The sequence below is a fragment of the Cherax quadricarinatus genome, chromosome 61 (genome assembly GCF_038502225.1).
Source record: "Cherax quadricarinatus isolate ZL_2023a chromosome 61, ASM3850222v1, whole genome shotgun sequence".
Taxonomy (NCBI): Eukaryota; Metazoa; Arthropoda; class Malacostraca; order Decapoda; family Parastacidae; genus Cherax; species Cherax quadricarinatus.
Genome location: NC_091352.1, coordinates 3,513,657 through 3,533,923, shown reverse-complemented (window position 1 = coordinate 3,533,923; position 20,267 = coordinate 3,513,657). Strand labels below are relative to the sequence as shown.

The following is a 20,267-nucleotide window of genomic DNA, read 5'->3' as shown; positions in this document are numbered from 1 at the left end:
CTGATACTGGACTAGTACTGATACTGGACCAGTACTGATACTGGACCAGTACTTATACTGGACCAGTACTGATACTGGACCAGTACTGATACTGGACCAGTACTGATACTGATACTGGACTAGTACTGATACTGTACTGATACTGGACCAGTACTGATACTGGACTAGTACTGATACTGGACTAGTACTGATACTGGACCAGTACTGATACTGGACCAGTACTTATACTGGACCAGTACTGATACTGGACCAGTACTGATACTGGACCAGTACTGATACTGGACCAGTACTGATACTGGACCAGTACTGATACTGGACCAGTACTGATACTGGACCAGTACTTATACTGGACCAGTACTGATACTGGACCAGTACTGATACTGGACCAGTACTGATACTGGACTAGTACTGATACTGGACTAGTACTGATACTGGACTAGTACTGATACTGGACTAGTACTGATAGTGAATCAGTACTGATACTGGACTAGTACTGATACTGGACCAGTACTGATACTGGGCCAGTACTGATACTGGACCAGTACTGATAATGGACCAGTACTGACACTGGACCAATAATATCTAATGAATGAGGCTGCAGAATATGAAGATACTGAATGCTTGTATTGTTAAAATATTCATTACTGTTTTATCCATCTTATATACTCAATATTTTGTCTATTGACTTTATCTCTAAAGAATAAGATGGTATATATGAATATAACTGTGTGACCATATAGCTCCAGGACCCCAATCAAAATAAGCCACATTGATTTTCTTGGGCTATGTAAGATAAAACTATACATAATTTACTATATATAACCAATGAAAAAGTTGCAAATTATACCCCAGTCTGAATAAAAGTTATTTTCATGGATACTGAAGTTCTGATGATGAAGATATATATGTGGCATTAGTATTTATTTTTTATTGTTTTAATGTATATTTACCAAGAAAACAAGCAAAAATTTGCACACATGACTTCTAGTTATGTCAACATAATTAATATTTCAGGATCATCAAAGATAAATGAGTAAAAAAGACACACATAACTTTTAATATATTTCTACTCCATTAATGTAACAAAATAATAAATATAATTTATAACATCAACAATTCAAAGCTATAAACTAAGTAATAACAAGATGAATGAAATAAGTGATATTTGGAGTAACAAGGATGTATAACAACTGATGAAAAACACTTGGTTAATTAAACTAAGATAATTACAGAGTCTTTTGACTACCGCCCACAGGATGGGTGTAGGGTGCATAATAGATATTAAACTAACTGAAGAATAAAAGTGAGAATATTTTGCTTCGGTCGGTACTGGACCAGTATCAACTAACCAAAACCATAATTTTTAAAGGGGTGGAGGGGTAAGCCAGTGGAAGGCCTCAGTCAGATGACCAAAAGTTCCAGCTGTGGGTCATCATATGACTAAGACCCGCGTCAGGAAACACTTGTCCTGTTTCCTGACAAACATTTCCTTACCTAGTATCAACTTGGCCTGACAGTGGTCCAGTACTGGTTGAAATATCGACAAGTTTAGACCAATCCATGGATAAATTCTCTATATTTTAATTATCAGTATTATGCAAACATGGGTTAATATTCCTGAATACAGACTCGTCAGGCAACTGGTCCTTCACCCACCATACAATCTTTAGATTTCTGATATCTTATTAACAACGAAATAATTTACGTGTTTCTGGAGAGTGGGATTTTTGTTTGAGAAATCTAAGATATAGTAATTTAGTGTGTGGCCCCTGTCACTGCACACACGTCTCTGCTCACACGTCTCTGCTCACACGTCTCTGCTCACACGTCTCTGCTCATGTCTCTGCTCACGTTTCTGCTCAGGTCTCTGCTCACGTCTCTCCTTACATGTCTAGTTTATCCATAGTTAACTGTTTGGTTATGAGTAGTATGGCTTATTTCTACTGGGGTTCACGCCAGGTTGTGGTGTCCAGTAGAGTGGCCGGCTCAACCCAATGAAACGACTAGAGGGCAGCAGACTCAGCAATTTGTGGTGTAGAGCAGAGGAGACAGCAGACTCAGCAGTTTGTGGTGTAGAGCAGAGGAGACAGCAGACTCAGCAGTTTGTGGTGTAGAGCAGAGACAGCAGACTCAGCAGTTTGTGGTGTAGAGCAGAGGATACAGCAGACTCAGCAGGTTGTGGTGTAGAGCAGAGGATACAGCAGACTCAGCAGGTTGTGGTGTAGAGCAGAGTAGACAGCAGACTCAGCAGGTTGTGGTGTAGAGCAGAGGAGACAGCAGACTCAGCAGGTTGTGGTGTAGAGGAGAGGAGACAGCAGACTCAGCAGGTTGTGGTGTAGAGCAGAGGATACAGCAGACTCAGCAGGTTGTGGTGTAGAGAGGAGACAGCAGACTCAACAGGTTGTGGTGTAGAGGAGAGGAGACAGCAAACTCAATAGGTTGTGGAGTAGAGCAGAGGAGACAGCAGACTCAGCAGGGTATCTGGGTGTAGCTAATAGAGAAGCCAGTGCTGTTAACACCGGCAGATTCCTTGTCATCTGTCACGACCCGCACCTCAAAAGGTGTTGAATAAGCTGCAGAGAAAATTTAGTTTATATCAGTTTTAGGAAATAACAATTATGTTAAGACAATTCTTTATAAAGTATATGTATAATTGTTAATAGGGCTTAAACTATCGATACGTGAGGGTCTTTAAGGATGCATGTAATATAATCGCAGACAGGCGATCTTAACTATGCATGACAAGTCACGGGGGCCGGAAATCTTCATCTCAAGATCAATCACACGTGTCCGTGCGTCATCAGGAGCTATTCAATGTTGCAAGAGTAGCAACAGGAGGAATGAGAGACAGTTTTCTCAGAGTAAGGTTGAGTGGTGACACCAGGCAGCTCCTCTCAGATCTGAGAGGAACTGGATGGCATCACCACGCTACCTTACTCTGTTAAAACTTCCTCTCATTTCCCCTGTTGCTACTCTTGCAACACTGAATAGCTCCTGATGACCCACGGAGACGTGAGAAAGATACTGAGCTGAAGATACTGACATTAAGGCAGATATACAGACTCACTTATGACATCGGTGAAGGTAGTCCCACACTGACGGTCAGTAGATGCTGCAGTGCCATTCTTGGCCACCGTAGGGATCAACACGAAGTCCGTGACGCAGGGAGTTACACCTGAGACAACAACAAAAACCATTTACACTATGGTTTATTATTGTACCTTCTTTTTACAAAGTTAAATTTATAGGCTACGAAATTTAATACTACCTACGCTCATTTGCAGGCTGGAAACTACTACCCTACCTTATCAATACTTCAAGGTATGTATACGATTCCTCCTATTTCCATGCCATGGATGCCTCCCACAACAGTCGACCAATTTACACACCTATTTATTATGTAAACTTGTTCAGTGGGTGTAAGGAGACTTACTCATACATCTCGCCCCATCCGAAAATCAAACCCGGGTGCCTACGGTTGTGATCCGACTTCTCTCTTATGGTGATATAGATCACAACTCATGAAATCGTAACAATAAGATTGTAAACAAACCATGGTACGGGTGAGGTTTGAACTCGAGGCCTGGAGTTTTACGATTCACTTGACGCGAGTTCAAGTCCCACTCGTACCGTGGATTGATAAAGATCACCTGCTACATTTACACACCTACAACACCACCAACTGTCTTACGGGACCTGATGGTGATAGGTGGACTGCGGGTTCCTGCACTGCAAGAAAGCATATGACATTTCCCCACCTGAAACCGATACACAACCCCTCCCCCCTCTCACAACACTAAACTCCCCCGTACACCACTAACACCCCCGTACACTCATCAACACCCACGTACACCCATGAACACCCACGTACACTCCACATCAACACCCCTGTATACTCACCAGCAGCGGAAACATTGAAGGCGTTACTAGTATACCTAATACCGCAGAAGCCTTCCCTCGTCCTGATGCAAGCAGTATACAACTGGTTTGCTAACTGTTTTCCTCCACCTGCTGTCTGTAGGTGAATACAAACAAGTCAAGCAGGTAGGAAGAGAAGGTCAGGTAATTAGGCAAGTACATGTACAATGAGACAAGTGGAAGAATATGACACGAAAACGGACGACTGAGAAACATGTACAAGATGAAGAAGTAGACATATTTGCAGCATCTAGCTGAGGGATTGATTACCTCATCTTTTGTATTATGTCCTCGAATTTGTATTGATAAAGCCACTGGATGGCGAAACGTCTACAATAGATATCCAGACGTTGCACACGTGTCTAATTCTTCACATACGTACGATACACAGAGAAAAGTGGGATAAGCGAGGTGAGGCAGCAGCAGCTGAGTGATACTAGTGTTAGCTGGCAACAGCAAACACAGCAGGCAGGTACAAAAAAGGTAAAATAAAGCCCATGAAGCAGGGAGAGTGGACGTGGTAGTGATTAAGTTTATTTAGGCACAGGTACACATAAGTATAATTATCATACATAGTGTTAAATACCTAGGATAACCCCGAAAAAGTCAGACAAAGGGATTTATTTCCATGGGGATGGGGGCAGGAGCTACGAATCGACCCCTGCAACCACAAATATGTAAGTATAAACAAGTGAGTATGACAGCAGCTGTTGTAACCTAACTTGTACCTTCCCACAACAGATAATCAACTTTCCTTTTCCCCGCCTCTAAAAAAATGCATTAACAATAAATGAAATTACCTTCTCACTGTCTTAAAGAGGCAATCAATACTGAAAGGTGAGTGAGAAAAAATAAACAGCCAATGGAGACCAATCCAATTTCCCATAAGTTTCATGTGTGTGTGTGTGTACTCACCTAGTTGTACTCATCTAGTTGAGGTTGCAGGGGTCAGTTCCAAGCTCCTGGCCCCGCCTCTTCACTGGTCGCTACTAGGTCACTCTCCCTGAACCGTGAGCTTTATCATACCTCTGCTTAAAGCTATGTATGGATCCTGCCTCCACTACATCGCTTCCCAAACTATTCCACTTCCTGACTAGTCTGTGGCTGAAGAAATACTTCCTAACATCCCTGTGATTCATCTGTGTCTTCAACTTCCAACTGTGTCCCCTTGTTGCTGTGTCCAATCTCTGGAATATCCTGTCTTTGTGTGTGTGTGTGTATGTATGTGTGTGTGTGTGTGTGTGTGTGTGTGTGTGTGTGTGTGTGTGTGTGAAGACGAAGTTAATAACTCACCTGGAAGTTGAAGGACTTGACAGTACCGGAGTATTCAGTGTAGTACTGGAGGCAGTTGGGCGGCGCTGTTGGCACACGAGGATTCATATTATTTTTTTATTATAATGAATTCAGCTTAGAAAAGTTGAAGATAGTATAGTGTTTACTTCAGGCAAGAAACAAATCTACGGGTTATACGAGTCAGGCAATATCAAAAAAGTTGTACATGAATGGTATGCAATACGGATGTGTCTAATTTTTCGTCACAGTATCAACCAACACCAGAAAACATCCACACAACAAACGAGGAAGTGTTGATAATGAAGGAACTGGAGACAAAAAACCATAAGGCGACAACATATCCCCCCCCGGGTAGCGAAGGAGGGCGTCGAAACCCTGTGTGAACCCACAGTGAAGATCTCCAGTAAGCCACCGGGGAGGGACAATTACTGTATACATGGAAAAGAGGCTAATGTTGCCGTTATATTGAAGAATGGAAACAGGAAAAGCACTACACTACCGGACGGTGTCATTGACGTGCATCCTCTCTAAATTTGAGAAAATTGTCAGGTGGAGGATACTGGAACACCAGGAGACTAGGAGTTTCATATATAAAAGCCAACAAGGATTCAGGAATGCAAGATCCTTTCTGACAAACCTACAGAAGCTATTAGCAGAGTTTCGGAAATAGAGCAAGAGATAAAAGGATAAGTCAATACATCTTCCTGGATTGTAGTTAATCAGGATTGTAGTTAATCATTAAACAATGTTTCCCACCAGCAACTGACATACAAGCTTGAAGAGCAAACGGAGAGGCAAGGGAAAGTCTTCAGATGGATCAGGGAATACATGAAAGGCAGCAAGCAGAGAATGACAGGGCAAGGATAACAAGTGGGGTCCCCCAAGAATCTTTATTGGGAATACTGCAGTTACTAGTATATAACTGGCAAAAGGGATCGAATCCTTTCTTAGAGTTATGTAAGAGAATACAAACATAGACGATAGCGAGAGGTTCCAGGAAGACGTAGATACATTACAGGGATGGTCAAACAAGTGCCTGCTGAAGCATAATCCAAACTGTGTGCACTCTGACTTACTTTAAGGTAGATTTGCAGTTGCAAGTATGTCGGCTTGGGGCACAACGTGAAACATTATGGACAACAAATATATTTGCTTGCATCGGAAAAGAGAGGATTAACAGTAGAGATGGTGAGTAAGCACTCACAGGTTCACGAACAGGAAACGATAACCAGACAGGAAATCCGTCAACAGCCAGCAAGCTAGGTTTCAGACTCCATATATGCTTTGTAAACATAATAACAGAAGGAAAAGTTCTTTTTTTTCTGTAATAACCATCGAAAGAAGAATTAATGTACGAACTGACAATATAGTAGCGAAGTAGAGTAAATGAATTAATGACAAGAAAATAATAATAATAATAATAATAATAATAATAATAATAATAATAATAATAACAATAACAATAAAAATAATAATATTAATATTATTTTATTATTAAATAGATGTACTATTTGATCAAATAATGCACACTTTATATTGTAATTTTAACTTAATAATAATAATAATAATAATGTGATATACATATTTGTGGAAAATTGCATTTATCTGAATGTATTATTATATACATAACAGTAAATGAACATTGATAATTATTATTTATCAGTTAGACAAGTAGGAATTTGGGACACCTAGGTCGCAAAAAATGTCCCCCTTCGATACCTACCACTGTCATATCCACAAGTTGCTCTGGACCTATTAATTAAATGAATTATACATCACCAGGAATGCTGGTAAATATATAAATTTGTGGACTGTCTATTAAAATTAAAAAATGATTATATATAAACACATTTAAATAACAGAAGGAGAATATCTTAAAAACTCACCAATTTGACTGGAGATTAAGGTGTATCATACTCAGAAAACCCCCGTCTACATTCATGATAATAATACTGGCCAGAACTATAAACATAATATAGACATGACTTAGCTGGGGTTCCTGGAGCTGTCTTGTTCAGTCGCCTGATATCTCAAGTTATGCAGGAATGCACATCCAACAATTTCGTCTCCTATTTGAGAGGTGTCAGCCCAATTTTAACCTCTAGAGCACGAAAAATTCTTCCCATTACTAATGTCTGTTACTCAATTCAAACAACAAAATGGCGACTCACCTGCCCAGCCGCAGGTTTCCCATTTTTCGATAACATACTTCTTTTAAAAATACAATATAGGGCATCTATTTACCTATAAATTACCGTATTTCCGGAAAATATATACAGTATTTTCCACAATATACAAAAATGCAAAAAATAGAATTTGTTTTCATAGTCGGAATGAACGAAGAAGAAATGATAAATAATTCACATTTAGCGCTAAACCCATGTGGGTCATTCAAAGTGATGTGATTGTTTCCATGGGGTCCGCCCCCAGGATGAGACCCAGAACAGCCCATGAACACCTAGTTACCCATTTACTTTTAAGTGAACATTAGCAGGGGAGGAGCAGGGGTTCTGGGTGACCTGTAGGACTCACCTCTGCTGGGGGAGGAGCAGGGGTTCTGGGTGACCTGTAGGATTCACCTCTGCTGGGGGAGGAGCAGGGGTTCTGGGTGACCTGTAGGACTCACCTCTGCTGGGGGAGGAGCAGGGGTCCTGGGTGACCTATAGAAAGACACCTCTGCTGGGGTAGGAGCAGGGGTTTTGGGTGACCTGTAGAAGGACTCACCTCTGCTGGGGGAGGAGCAGGGGATCTGGGTGACCTGTAGGACTCACCTTTGCTGGGGGAGAAGCAGGGGTTCTGGGTGGCCTCTAGAAGGACTCACCTCTGCTGGGGGAGGAGCAGGGGTTCTGGGTGACCTGTAGGACTCACCTCTGCTGGGGGAGGAGCAGGGGTCCTGGGTGACCTATAGAAAGACACCTCTGCTGGGGTAGGAGCAGGGGTTTTGGGTGACCTGTAGAAGGACTCACCTCTGCTGGGGGAGGAGCAGGGGATCTGGGTGACCTGTAGGACTCACCTTTGCTGGGGGAGAAGCAGGGGTTCTGGGTGGCCTCTAGAAGGACTCACCTCTGCTGGGGGAGGAGCAGGGGTTCTGGGTGACCTGTAGAAGGACTCACCTCTGCTGGGGGAGGAGCAGGGGATCTGGATGACCTTGATCCTCCAGGAGCGGTCGTAACCAGTGGTGGTGGTTGCAATGTTGACCCTGGCTGCCCTGGTACCGCTAGCCAGGCCCAGGTACACTGTAGTAAGTAAATTTATTTAGGCACTGGTATACATAAGTACAATTGTCATACATAGTGTAAATTGCCTAGGATAACCCCAAAAAAGGTCAGTGACTTATTTCCATCACTAAGGTTTACGTCGTAACAAAACATCAACAGTTAGTTATACTGTTAGGCTTACACTGCGAGTATAATCAAGGTCATCAAGGTATTTGTTATCAGTTACGATAACAATATGCATTAACAAGCTAATGAGGTTTGTTGTAAGGAAAATTTTGTGGATGAAGAGCCCTTCGCCAGCATCAAGGTACCACCTTGGATCAAGGGATCTTTACCAGCATCAAGGTACCACCTTGGATCAAGGGATCTTTACCAGCATCAAGGTATCACCTTGGATCATTAAGGGTACATGGCAGCAAGGATGAGGTTGAGTTTTAAATTCGCAAACAGAGGGGTTAGAACAGACCACATTATGTACCAGTTCTTGGGGTGGCGAGTAGCCACACCAGCACCCTTTATCACCTCTTTATCACCCTCTATCCCCACCGTCACCCCCGCTACCACCCCAGAGCCCTGACTTACTATGCTGGCCAGAGTTGTCGCCACAGATAACGCTGGGGTTCGCACCGCTGGCGCCCGTCACAGCGAGGGTGTCATCACTACACTGAGTTGTGTTGTCAGGACCAACCAGACGTAGAACTTCGAAGTCCAACCGTAGTTGACACACGTCAGCACTCACCTGAGGGAGAGAGCAAGGGTGAGAGAGAGCGAGGGAGAGAGAAAAAAAAAGATATGGGAAATGGTTAGAGGGTGGGAGTGGAGATGGTGAAAGATGGAAGATAAGAGGGACGAATAAAGGTGAGGTTGGGGCAAGGAGAGGGAGAGAACACACCAGCCCCCACACACATACTCCAACCTCTACACACCAGCCCCCCACACACACTCCAACCTTTACACACCAGCCCCCCTACACACACTCCAACCTCTACGCACCAACCCCCCCCACACATACTCCAACCTCTACGCACCAGCTCCCACACATACACTAGACCCCACACACCAGCCCCCACACCTACCTTCTCTATGGTGTACTGGCAGTTATTAATAGCGTTGAAGGTTGTGGGGTAGCCATCATTAACCAAGTATGTGGAATTCCTAGAGACTGTGGAGCCGCACTGTGCGTTATCTGTGGGCAGAGTTAACTACTATAGGAAGTATGTGTAGGTTAGGGGTGGCAGGGCCTTATAGGAAGCGGGTGGGGTAAGGGACAAATCACAGTAATGTAACTGGAGAAATTAACAGAGAAGAATACTAAGTAGACACAAAGAAGAATAACAGACGCAATAGAAATATTCAGAGACACGTTAAAAATGCAAACAGACGCAGCAGAAATACAAAAGTGGCAGAAATACTCTCAGACGCAATAGAAATACACATAGACAGCAAAATGCATAGACACAACAGAAATACACACATACACATCAGGGACACAAACAGCAGAAACACGCGCAGCAGAAATACAGAAAGAGCAGATACCAACATTACTTACAGATGCAAAGTCAGTTTAATATCGTTCTAATGCACCCCATACCCATCCTGTGGGTGGTAGTCAAGACTGCAGAGGTACATAATAGGTCCAGGGACTGTACTTCAACATTACAGAGGCACATAATAGGTCCAGGGACTGTACTTCAACATTACAGAGGCATATAATGGGTCCAGGGACTGTACTTCAACATTACAGAGGCACATAATGGGTCCAAGGACTGTACTTCAACATTACAGAGGCACATAATGGATCTAGGGACTGTACTTCAACATTACAGAGGCACATAATGGGTCCAGGGGTTGCACCTCAACATTACAGAGGCACATAATGGGTCTAGGGACTGTACTTCAACATTACAGAGGCACATAATAGGTCCAGAGACTGCGCCATAAAGTTCTGATAACTAAACAAATTACAGTGATAATGACATATTTATGTTTATATCTTGTTACAGTCGTAATGAGTTATTTATGCAGACATGAATTAGGTCACAAAAAATATTACAAAAAATATTACCTTATATTTCAGCAAGGTATACTTGTAAAAATAATAAAGTTTAAGTGGTTATGTATTATTTCCAGCGGCAAAGTCAAGGTATTTTTTACAGAATGGTTAGTAATATACCACAGACGTACAAAACATTGACAATACTCACAGACGCAACAGACACCGTAGCCACTGCCACAGGTACCGTCAGCTCGACCTTTCTGACTGGTACACTGTGGCCTAGAGGTACAAGTACCAGTGAAATTATCCGACTGTGATGTACACTCTGTGGCCTGCACCTTCACAGAGACGAACGGGAACAACTGCAGGTTTAAAACTGAGAGAAAAATAGCGTTACTATTTTGTAGTAATATTGTAACAGAACACGCCGCAGTTAACTACTGAATCTTATTTATACAGACAGGCAGATTCACTTTTGGGGTCCTGAAGCTTGAACTGTTATGGGAGCCCCTTCGCAACCCCTTCTCATACAGTAGACCCCAGTATTTTTAAGCAATGTGATTAATTAAGCATTATTAGTTTCACAGCAGATCCGTCCCTGATCAGGATACTGACGTGAACTGTGGATCGCATCCTGGGAGACAAGCCTGAAGGTCCCCAGTGGAAACCAGTCAGTCCTTGACTGACTTTCTTGGGTTATCCTGTGTGGCTGACCTTTCCCCGGGTTAAAAATTCCAACAGATCCTATCGTATCTTAACTGTTTTATAAATCTAAAGCCAATGGTCTTCAGGCAGGTCAATAAGAGCCTCTTCCACTAGCTTCAAGAATATTTTATGCTCTCAAATACGAATTAAAGTATATTCTCAATGTACATAAAGATATACACTCCTTAATGTGTACACTCGAAGATACACTTCATAATATCATAGACTGAAAGATATACATCTCGTAATGTATGTACACAGATATATACCTCTAAGTGCATATGCATTAAGAGAAATGTATCTCGTGTATATACGTATACGCTGAGACGTATCTCTTTGCATAGTGACCCAAGTAAACACTTCCCTGCCATCTTAGTGACCCACGTACACACTCTTACCACCTTAATGATCCACGTACAGTTAATAAGCTTTAAACCTATAACACTCCCCTTCTACACATGTCAACATTTCACACACAATCTGGGGCAGAACTTACATTTTCCGTCACGATGGTAGTCTTGTGCATCGTGTTGCAGGCTTGCAACACCGTGTTGTAGGCTTGTAACACCGTGTTGTAGGCTTGTAACACCGTGTTGTAGGCTTGTAACACCGTGTGCTGCCTGAGACACCATGATAACAGCGGGCAACACCACCAGCACCCACACCACATACACTGCCCTGGCTGACATTTCCCTTCGTCTCACTAAGAAATGGGAAAGCTGAAAACTAGGCTAGTTTACAGCCTTAAATCCGGGATAGTGGCTAACTTAACAGCTTACTGATGCCCGACAGTAAGATCATGTAAAATAATACTCTGACTGTAGGCAATACTCCGGTAGGAGTCCCGGAGGCTTGATCCTCCTTCCCTAAACTCGAGTGACTTCTATCTTCGATGCACACATGTATATAGTCTTACAGGATCAAGTTATATAACCAGTGTAAAAGTGAATATTAATCTGAAGACAGTATTAGTGCCTAGTGCGGAGTGTAACTGAACACAGCGTCCTCGTCACTACTGTCTAAGGTGGTCGGGGAGATCTACTTATATATAGCAGGCAAGGTGGAGTCCTAAGGTGAGACACCATTGTTTAATACACCATTGTTTAAATTGTAGCAGTCCTCGCATCCGGTGTCATTAAGTTCTACATGAAGACGAGGTGTCGTCCCACAGGGGCAGCTTTTACTGGTGGTCGCCTTTATTCTTCTTACTCTTAGAAATGTCTCGTTTATAAGTTCACAACCCCTGGTTCAGTGGATTATTGGGATGGGCAGTTACCCTTTATGACAGTTTTTGTGATGCCATTTCTTATTCTGGTTGATGCGCGATGATATGAGGAAGCTGATTCCCGTAGCTAGATTGGTAGCGCACTCAGCTTACACACTGAGGTCCGTAGATCTATTCCCGGTGCGGGTGGAAACGTTGGGGCGTGTTTCCTTAAGACACCTGCTGTCCTTGTTCACCCATCAGTAAAATGGGTACCTGGGTGTTAGTCGACTGGTGTGGGTCGCATCCTGGGACAAAATTGATCTAATTTGCCTGAAATGCTCCGCATAACAAGGGGCTTTCTATATAGAAGTGTATGTCATTGATGTCAGCTATGGTCTGCATAAGTTGTAGAAATAAAGATTATTATTATTATTATTATTATTATTATTATTATTATTATTATTATTATTATTATTATTATTATTATTATTCGATTGGCTTATTGGCCTATTTAGAAGAAGGTTCTGGGTGTTCCAGACTATGGAGCAAAACTCTTCTCCAGGCTGAGGGACTGACCACCTCAAAACTATGTCTTCAAGGATGATGGACTGATTACATTGTCTTCACATCTTTACTGCCTCTGTTAACTCTTCTGTACTCGACTGAAGAAACCTATCTGTAGACGAAACATTTCGGAATAAAGATACCTAACTGTTGCACATGTGTCTTACTTATCAAGGAAACAGAGTAACAAGATGTAAATGAAGTTTATCATGGTTGACGACCACATTTAGCGAGTGTTTATGGCTGAATCTGCGCTGGCAGCCAACATAGCTGATGCGGCGAGATCTCCACTGGTGTTTCTGCTGCTGTGTGATCTTTCTGTACCCACTGCAGGGTGGGTGAGTTCTCTCTCTCTCTCTTTCTCTCTCTTTCTCTCTCTCTCTCTCTCTCTCTCTCTCTCTCTCTCTCTCTCTCTCTCTCTCTCTCTCTCTCTCTCTCTCTCTCTCTCTCTCTCTCTCTCTCTCTCTCCACCAATGCAAGGCGGATGAATGCTCCACCACTGTAACACTGGGATGGTTGTTCCACTGTAACACTGGCATGGTTGTTCCACTGTAACACAGGGATGATTGTTCCACTGTAACACTGGGATGGTTGTTCCACTGTAGCACTGGGATGGTTCCACTGTAGCACTGGGATGGTTGTTCCATTGTAACACTGGGATGATTGTTCCACTGTAGCACTGGGATGGTTGTTCCACTGTAGCACTGGGATGGTTGTTCCACTGTAACACTGGGATGGTTGTTACAATATAGCACTGGGATTAGTTGTTCCACTGTAACACTGGGATGGCTGCTGCACTGTAACACTGGGATGGTTGTTCCGCTGTAACACTGGGATGGTTGTTCCACTGTAACACTGGGATGGTTGTTCCAATATAGCACTGGGATGGTTGTTCCCAGGAATACTGTTTGTCTTCTATACCTCGTCGTTGTGTTCCACGTAGCTGTACAACCCCCTTAAAAAACTTGCAACGACCCTCATAGATGTTACTACTCTGTAAGTCAATTTTATGCTGGCTTTCTACAGATAAAGAGTGAAAAGTTGGAAGAAGGTTTGGCACTCAAGAGCAGCCTGCCACTCAACACCAGCCTAGCACTCATCAGCAGCCTGGCACTCAACACCAGCCTAGCATTCATCAGCAGCCTGGCACTCAACAACAGCCTAGCACTCATCAGCAGCCTGGCACTCAATAACAACCTGGCACTCAATAACAGCCTGGCACTCAACAACAGCCTGGTACTCAATAACAGCCTGGAACTCAACAACAGGCTGGCAGTCAACAGCAGCTTGGCAGTCAACAACAGCCTGGCAGTCAACAACAGCCTGACAGTCAACAACAGCCTGGCAGTCAACAACAGCCTGGCACAAGTGCGTCACACCAGACAATGGCATCACTCCCAGAGACATTCTTCCCCTGTCCACTTCTAATATATTCTTACGCTTGCTAGACTAGTACAGTAACTAGCCACAATGATGCTCCCTGATATGAAGGAGCATAATTATTGTCGCTAATGACGAAATAATAAACAATATTTTTTTATTTGACCAGATCTATATTGTTATGGATTTGGAACGAGAAAAATGGGTGAAATTTAGGGTGACTGAATTCGTAAAGAAAGGAGGGAAGACGGACCTTGCAGGAGCACTGGGACAGGATTCCCAACACTGCCTCTGCTAGCGGAAAAAAAAATATTAAGAATGATGCGAGGCTAATATTTAAATAAATTAATATTACTTTGTTTATATACACTTTATGCAGCGCATAGCCCGTGTGAGTCAGTCACAGCCAAGAAGAGTGTTGCTGGTTCTAGCCTATTGTGTCGCTTACCCTCAGTCACCCACTGACAGGTACTGCCCACATACAGTCACTCACTGACAGGCACTGCTCACATACAATCGCTGACAGGTACTGCCCACATAGTCACTGACAGGTACTGCCCACATACAGTCACTCACTGACAGGTACTGCCCACATACAGTCACTCACTGACAGGTACTGCCCACATACAGTCACTCACTGACAGGTACTGCCCACATACAGTCACTCACTGACAGGCACTGCTCACATACAATCGCTGACAGGTACTGCCCACATACAGTCACTGACAGGTACTGCCCACATACAGTCACTCACTGACAGGTACTGCCCACATACAGTCACTCACTGACAGGTACTGCCCACATACAGTCACTCACTGACAGGTACTGCCCACATGCAGTCACTCACTGACAGGTACTGCCCACATAGTCACTGACAGATACTGCCCACGTACAGTCACTGACAGGTACTGCCCACATACAGTCACTCACTGACAGGTACTGCCCATATACAATCGCTGACAGGTACTGCCCACATACAGTCACTGACAGGTACTGCCACATACAGTCACTGACAGGTACTGCCCACATACAGTCATTGACAGGTACTGCGCACATACAATCGCTGACAGGTACTGCCCACATACAGTCACTGACAGGTACTGCCACATAGTCACTGACAGGTACTGCCACATACAGTCACTGACAGGTACTGCCCACATACAGTCATTGACAGGTACTGCCCACATACAATCGCTGACAGGTACTGCCCACATACAGTCACTGACAGGTACTGCCACATACAGTCACTGACAGGTACTGCCACATACTGTCACTGACAGGTACTGCCCACATACAGTCACCCACACATAGGTACTACTCACATACTTGCAAGTTTAAATCACTCTCAGCTCACTCAGCTCTGAGTCTAAATTCTTCAGAGAAATATTCATATGTGATCTCTGTCACTGTGGTCCTGCACTCGGAATGTATTTTTCTTGTTGCTGTGTTTGTTGTTGTTGTGGTTGGTGGTGACATCCGAACGGTTCACAACCAAAGAACCCAGGTTCAATTTCGGGCGATGAGAGACGGAACGTGAGGTGTCCTGACCTTTCCATCTCTCCCCCTACAGTAAGACCTACGTGTAGGTTGAAGGCAGGCGTACCCTACTGCAGCAGGTTGCTGCCAGGAATCCTCCAGCAGTGGTTTCCGCGAAGGATTTTGGGACGGTACTGGTCTTTACGTCATTGGGCGAAATATTAGGTGAATTATCTTGACATTTTATTTCCTCTGACGTCAACCTCTCTCCTCTCACATAGACTCCCACTTATCTCTCCCTCTTTACTCATGTGGAGGAACTTCTTAGGTAAGTATACTTTCCTGCATAATAAGAGATATAACAATAGACAGGCACTTGTCTTTTAACAGCACGAATTCCAGCAGCCTCTCCCAGGAATCGCCTTCCTATTAGCTGCAGCTAAACTAGTTAATATGAGTTTGAAGGGACACACCTGGGTATTTGTATCGGACCATTTGATACCGGGAACGATGGCTTCATTGATGAATGGGCGGTTACGTCACTCGGGTCGTCGTTCTAGTGTCCTTATTCAGTCACAACGCCAGATATACCATTACTTTCACTATCACCATTCGTACACTATCCGAGGTAAGGAGAATGTTCTCCCAGTGTTCATGATTACATCTGGGTCAGTTACGCCGAAATACGTATTAAACAGTGTTTATTTGGATTAGTGATTAATTCTACCGCGAATTTCCTGACTTGTATTAAGGGAAACTAGTCTAACTTTCCTGATTTGAGGGCGAGAAGAACAATAATTTCTAATCATGTAAACAGGCTCAGTGTAGCTCTGTTGAAGATGCATTGTGATCTTTGTACCCTTGTTTGTTTTTGCGCACATGAGGTGCACAATAAACTGTCCACTCAAGGTTAAGTTACATTAGGTAAGGTTCGTCAGAAAACGGGGTAAGTGTTTCCTAACGCGGGTCTTAGTCACAAGATGACTCAGCTGGAGCTTTTTGTCATTTGACCGAATCCTTCCACTAGCTTACCGGTCTACCACCATTATGGTTATGATTACAACCATTTTATTATTCGCTCAAGCAACAACCCCAATGGAAATTCAAGAACTCCAATGAATATTCAAGGACATCAATGGGAATCCCAGGATACCAATGAAAATAAGTCACTGACTTTTTCGGGCTACCCTTCTAGGTAATTTACACAAATGTTACTATGTATGGTAATTGAACCTGTACCTAAATAAACTTACGACGCTACTCAATAAACTGGTATTAGTGTGGGTGGTGGTTGAGAGCAGAGATAAGTGCGCAGTGTGGTGAGTCCTGGGTATCATTGTTAGGTTATTCTTCAAATATTTCCTTGTTCCGTTCCTTCCCTCCACCGCCCACTGTTAATATGCTATATTTTTGTTATATTGATTCTAATTGGTTGGTAAGTTAATGGGGTTTAAAGCCTGTCGAAGAGAGCCAAAAGGTACCTAATGAATGTTGCGACAGAAAGGGAGGAGAATGATTTTTTTGTTTTTAGCTAACATTTGTAAATGTAAATATCTCTTTTTACCTTATTCCTGGTATATCTCCTTTATAGTATAATAATAAGATATGTCCTACATTGTATAATAATGAGATGTTAAAAGGACCCCAATGGAAATAAGTCTGTCTCACTTTTTTGGATTATCCCAGGTTCTCTACACATATACTGCTATGTATGATAATCAGTGTAACTGTATTTGTGTATATCTAAATAAACTTACTTAGTAGTCGACTACAGGAGAATTAAGGCTGGGTAGCACCAGCCAAGGACACACTCCAGGATTTATTCAGAACGAGTGTTTGTTAGTGTTAAGTGTGTGTGTACTCACCTATTTGTGGTTGCAGGGGTCGAGTCTTAGCTCCTGGCCCCGCCTCTTCACCGGTTGCTACTGGGCCCTCTCTCTCCCCGCTCCATGAGCTTTATCAAACCTCGTCTTAAAACTGTGTATGGTTCCTGCCTCCACTACGTGTGTGTGTGTGTGTGTGTGTGTGTGTGTGTGTGTGTATGTGTGTGTGTGTATGTGTGTGTGTATGTGTTTGTGTGTGTGCGTGTGTGTGTGTGTGTGTGTGTGTGTGTGTGTGTGTGTGTGTGTGTGTGTGTGTGTGTGTGTGTGTGTATGTGTGTTGTGTGTGTTGTGTGTGTGTGTGTGTGTGTGTGTGTGTGTGTGTGTGTGTGTGTGTGTGTGTGTGTGTGTGTGTGTGTGTGTGTGTGTATGTGTGTTGTGTGTGTTGTGTGTGTGTGTGTGTGTGTGTGTGTGTGTGTGTGTGTGTGTGTGTGTGTGTGTGTGTGTGTGTGTGTGCTCACCTAGTTGTACTCACCTAGTTGAGGTTGCGGGGGTCGAGTCCGAGCTCCTGGCCCCGCCTCTTCACTGATCGCTACTAGGTCACTCTCCCTGAGCCGTGAGCTTTATTATACCTCTGCTTAAAGCTATGTATGGATCCTGCCTCCACTACATCGCTTCCCAAACTATTCCACTTACTGACTACTCTGTGGCTGAAGAAATACTTCCTAACATCCCTGAGATTCATCTGTGTCTTCAGCTTCCAACTGTGTCCAATCTCTGGAACATCCTGTCTTTGTCCACCTTGTGTGTGTGTGTGTGTGTGTATGTTTGTGTGTATGTGTGTGTGTGTGTGTGTGTGTGTGTGTGTGTGTGTGTGTGTGTGTGTGTGTGTGTGTGTGTGTGTATGTGTGTGTTGTGTGTGTATGTTTGTGTGTGTGTGTGTGTGTGTACTCACCTAGTTGTACTCACCTAGTTGAGGTTGCGGGGGTCGAGTCCGAGCTCCTGGCCCCGCCTCTTCACTGATCGCTGCTAGGTCACTCTCCCTGAGCCGTGAGCTTTATCATACCTCTGCTTAAAGCTATGTATGGATCCTGCCTCCACTACATCGCTTCCCAAACTATTCCACTTACTGACTACTCTGTGGCTGAAGAAATACTTCCTAACATCCCTGTGATTCATCTGTGTCTTCAGCTTCCAACTGTGTCCCCTTGTTACTGTGTCCAATCTCTGGAACATCCTGTCTTTGTCCACCTTGTCAATTCCTCTCAGTATTTTGTATGTCGTTATCATGTCCCCCCAATCTCTCCTGTCCTCCAGTGTCGTCAGGTTGATTTCCCTTAACCTCTCCTCGTAGGACATACCTCTTAGCTCTGGGACTAGTCTTGTTGCAAACCTTTGCACTTTCTCTAGTTTCTTCACGTGCTTGGCTAGGTGTGGGTTCCAAACTGGTGCCGCATGCTCCAATATGGGCCTAACGTACACGGTGTACAGGGTCCTGAATGATTCCTTATTAAGATGTCGGAATGCTGTTCTGAGGTTTGCTAGGCGCCCATATGCTGCAGCAGTTATTTGGTTGATGTGCGCTTCAGGAGATGTGCCTGGTGTTATACTCACCCCAAGATCTTTTTCCTTGAGTGAGGTTTGTAGTCTCTGGCCCCCTAGACTGTACTCCGTCTGCGGCCTTCTTTGCCCTTCCCCAATCTTCATGACTTTGCACTTGGTGGGATTGAACTCCAGGAGCCAATTGCTGGACCAGATCCCTTTGTAGTTCTGCCTGGTCTTCGATCGAGTGAATTCTTCTCATCAACTTCACATCATCTGCAAACAGGGACACCTCAGAGTCTATTCCTTCCGTCATGTCGTTCACAAATACCAGAAACAGCACTGGTCCTAGGACTGACCCCTGCGGGACCCCGCTGGTCACAGGTGCCCACTCTGACACCTCGCCACGTACCATGACTTGCTGCTGTCTTCCTGACAAGTATTCCCTGATCCATTGTAGTGCCTTCCCTGTTATCCCTGCTTGGTCCTCCAGTTTTTGCACCAATCTCTTGTGTGGAACTGTGTCAAACGCCTTCTTGCAGTCCAAGAAAATGCAATCCACCCACCCCTCTCTCTCTTGTCTTACTGCTGTCACCATGTCATAGAACTCCATTAGGTTTATGACACAGGATTTCCCATCCCTGAAACCATGTTGGCTGCTGTTGATGAGATCGTTCCTTTCTAGGTATTCCACCACTCTTCTCCTGATAATCTTCTCCATGATTTTGCATACTATACATGTCAGTGACACTGGTCTGTAGTTTAATGCTTCATGTCTGTCTTCTTTTTTAAAGATTGGGACTACATTTGCTGTCTTCCATGCCTCAGGCAATCTCCCTGTTTCGATAGATGTATTGAATATTGTTGTTAGGGGTACACATAGCGCCTCTGCTCCCTCTCTCAATACCCATGGGGAGATGTTATCTGGCCCCATTGCCTTTGAGGTATCTAGCTCACTCAGAAGCCTCTTCACTTCTTCCTCGGTTGTGTGCACTGTGTCTAGCACTTGGTGGTGTGCCCCACCTCTCCGTCTTTCTGGAGTCCCTTCTGTCTCCTCTGTGAACACTTCTTTGAATCTCTTGTTGAGTTCTTCACATACTTCACGGTCATTTCCTGTTGTCTCTCCTCCTTCCTTCCTTAGCCTGATT

The 20,267-nt window shown here is 43.8% G+C and overlaps 2 protein-coding genes across 2 annotated transcripts in view; both read right to left on the bottom strand.

Annotated features, from left to right (window-relative positions):
* Positions 1-20,267, bottom strand: part of LOC128699444 (matrix metalloproteinase-25) — a 516,333-nt gene that overhangs the window by 430,127 nt on the left and 65,939 nt on the right. The gene's annotated exons all lie outside the window — the stretch shown is intronic.
* Positions 1,044-12,209, bottom strand: LOC128699443 (uncharacterized). Its single transcript, XM_053792194.2, has 9 exons — positions 11,627-12,209; positions 10,634-10,801; positions 9,506-9,615; positions 9,012-9,168; positions 8,325-8,447; positions 5,212-5,276; positions 3,901-4,015; positions 3,068-3,175; positions 1,044-2,573 (listed from the first exon to the last, which is right to left on the bottom strand). Exons 1-9 carry the CDS (start codon positions 11,817-11,819, stop codon positions 2,470-2,472), a joined length of 1,143 nt encoding a protein of 380 aa, XP_053648169.1. The 5' UTR covers positions 11,820-12,209; the 3' UTR covers positions 1,044-2,469.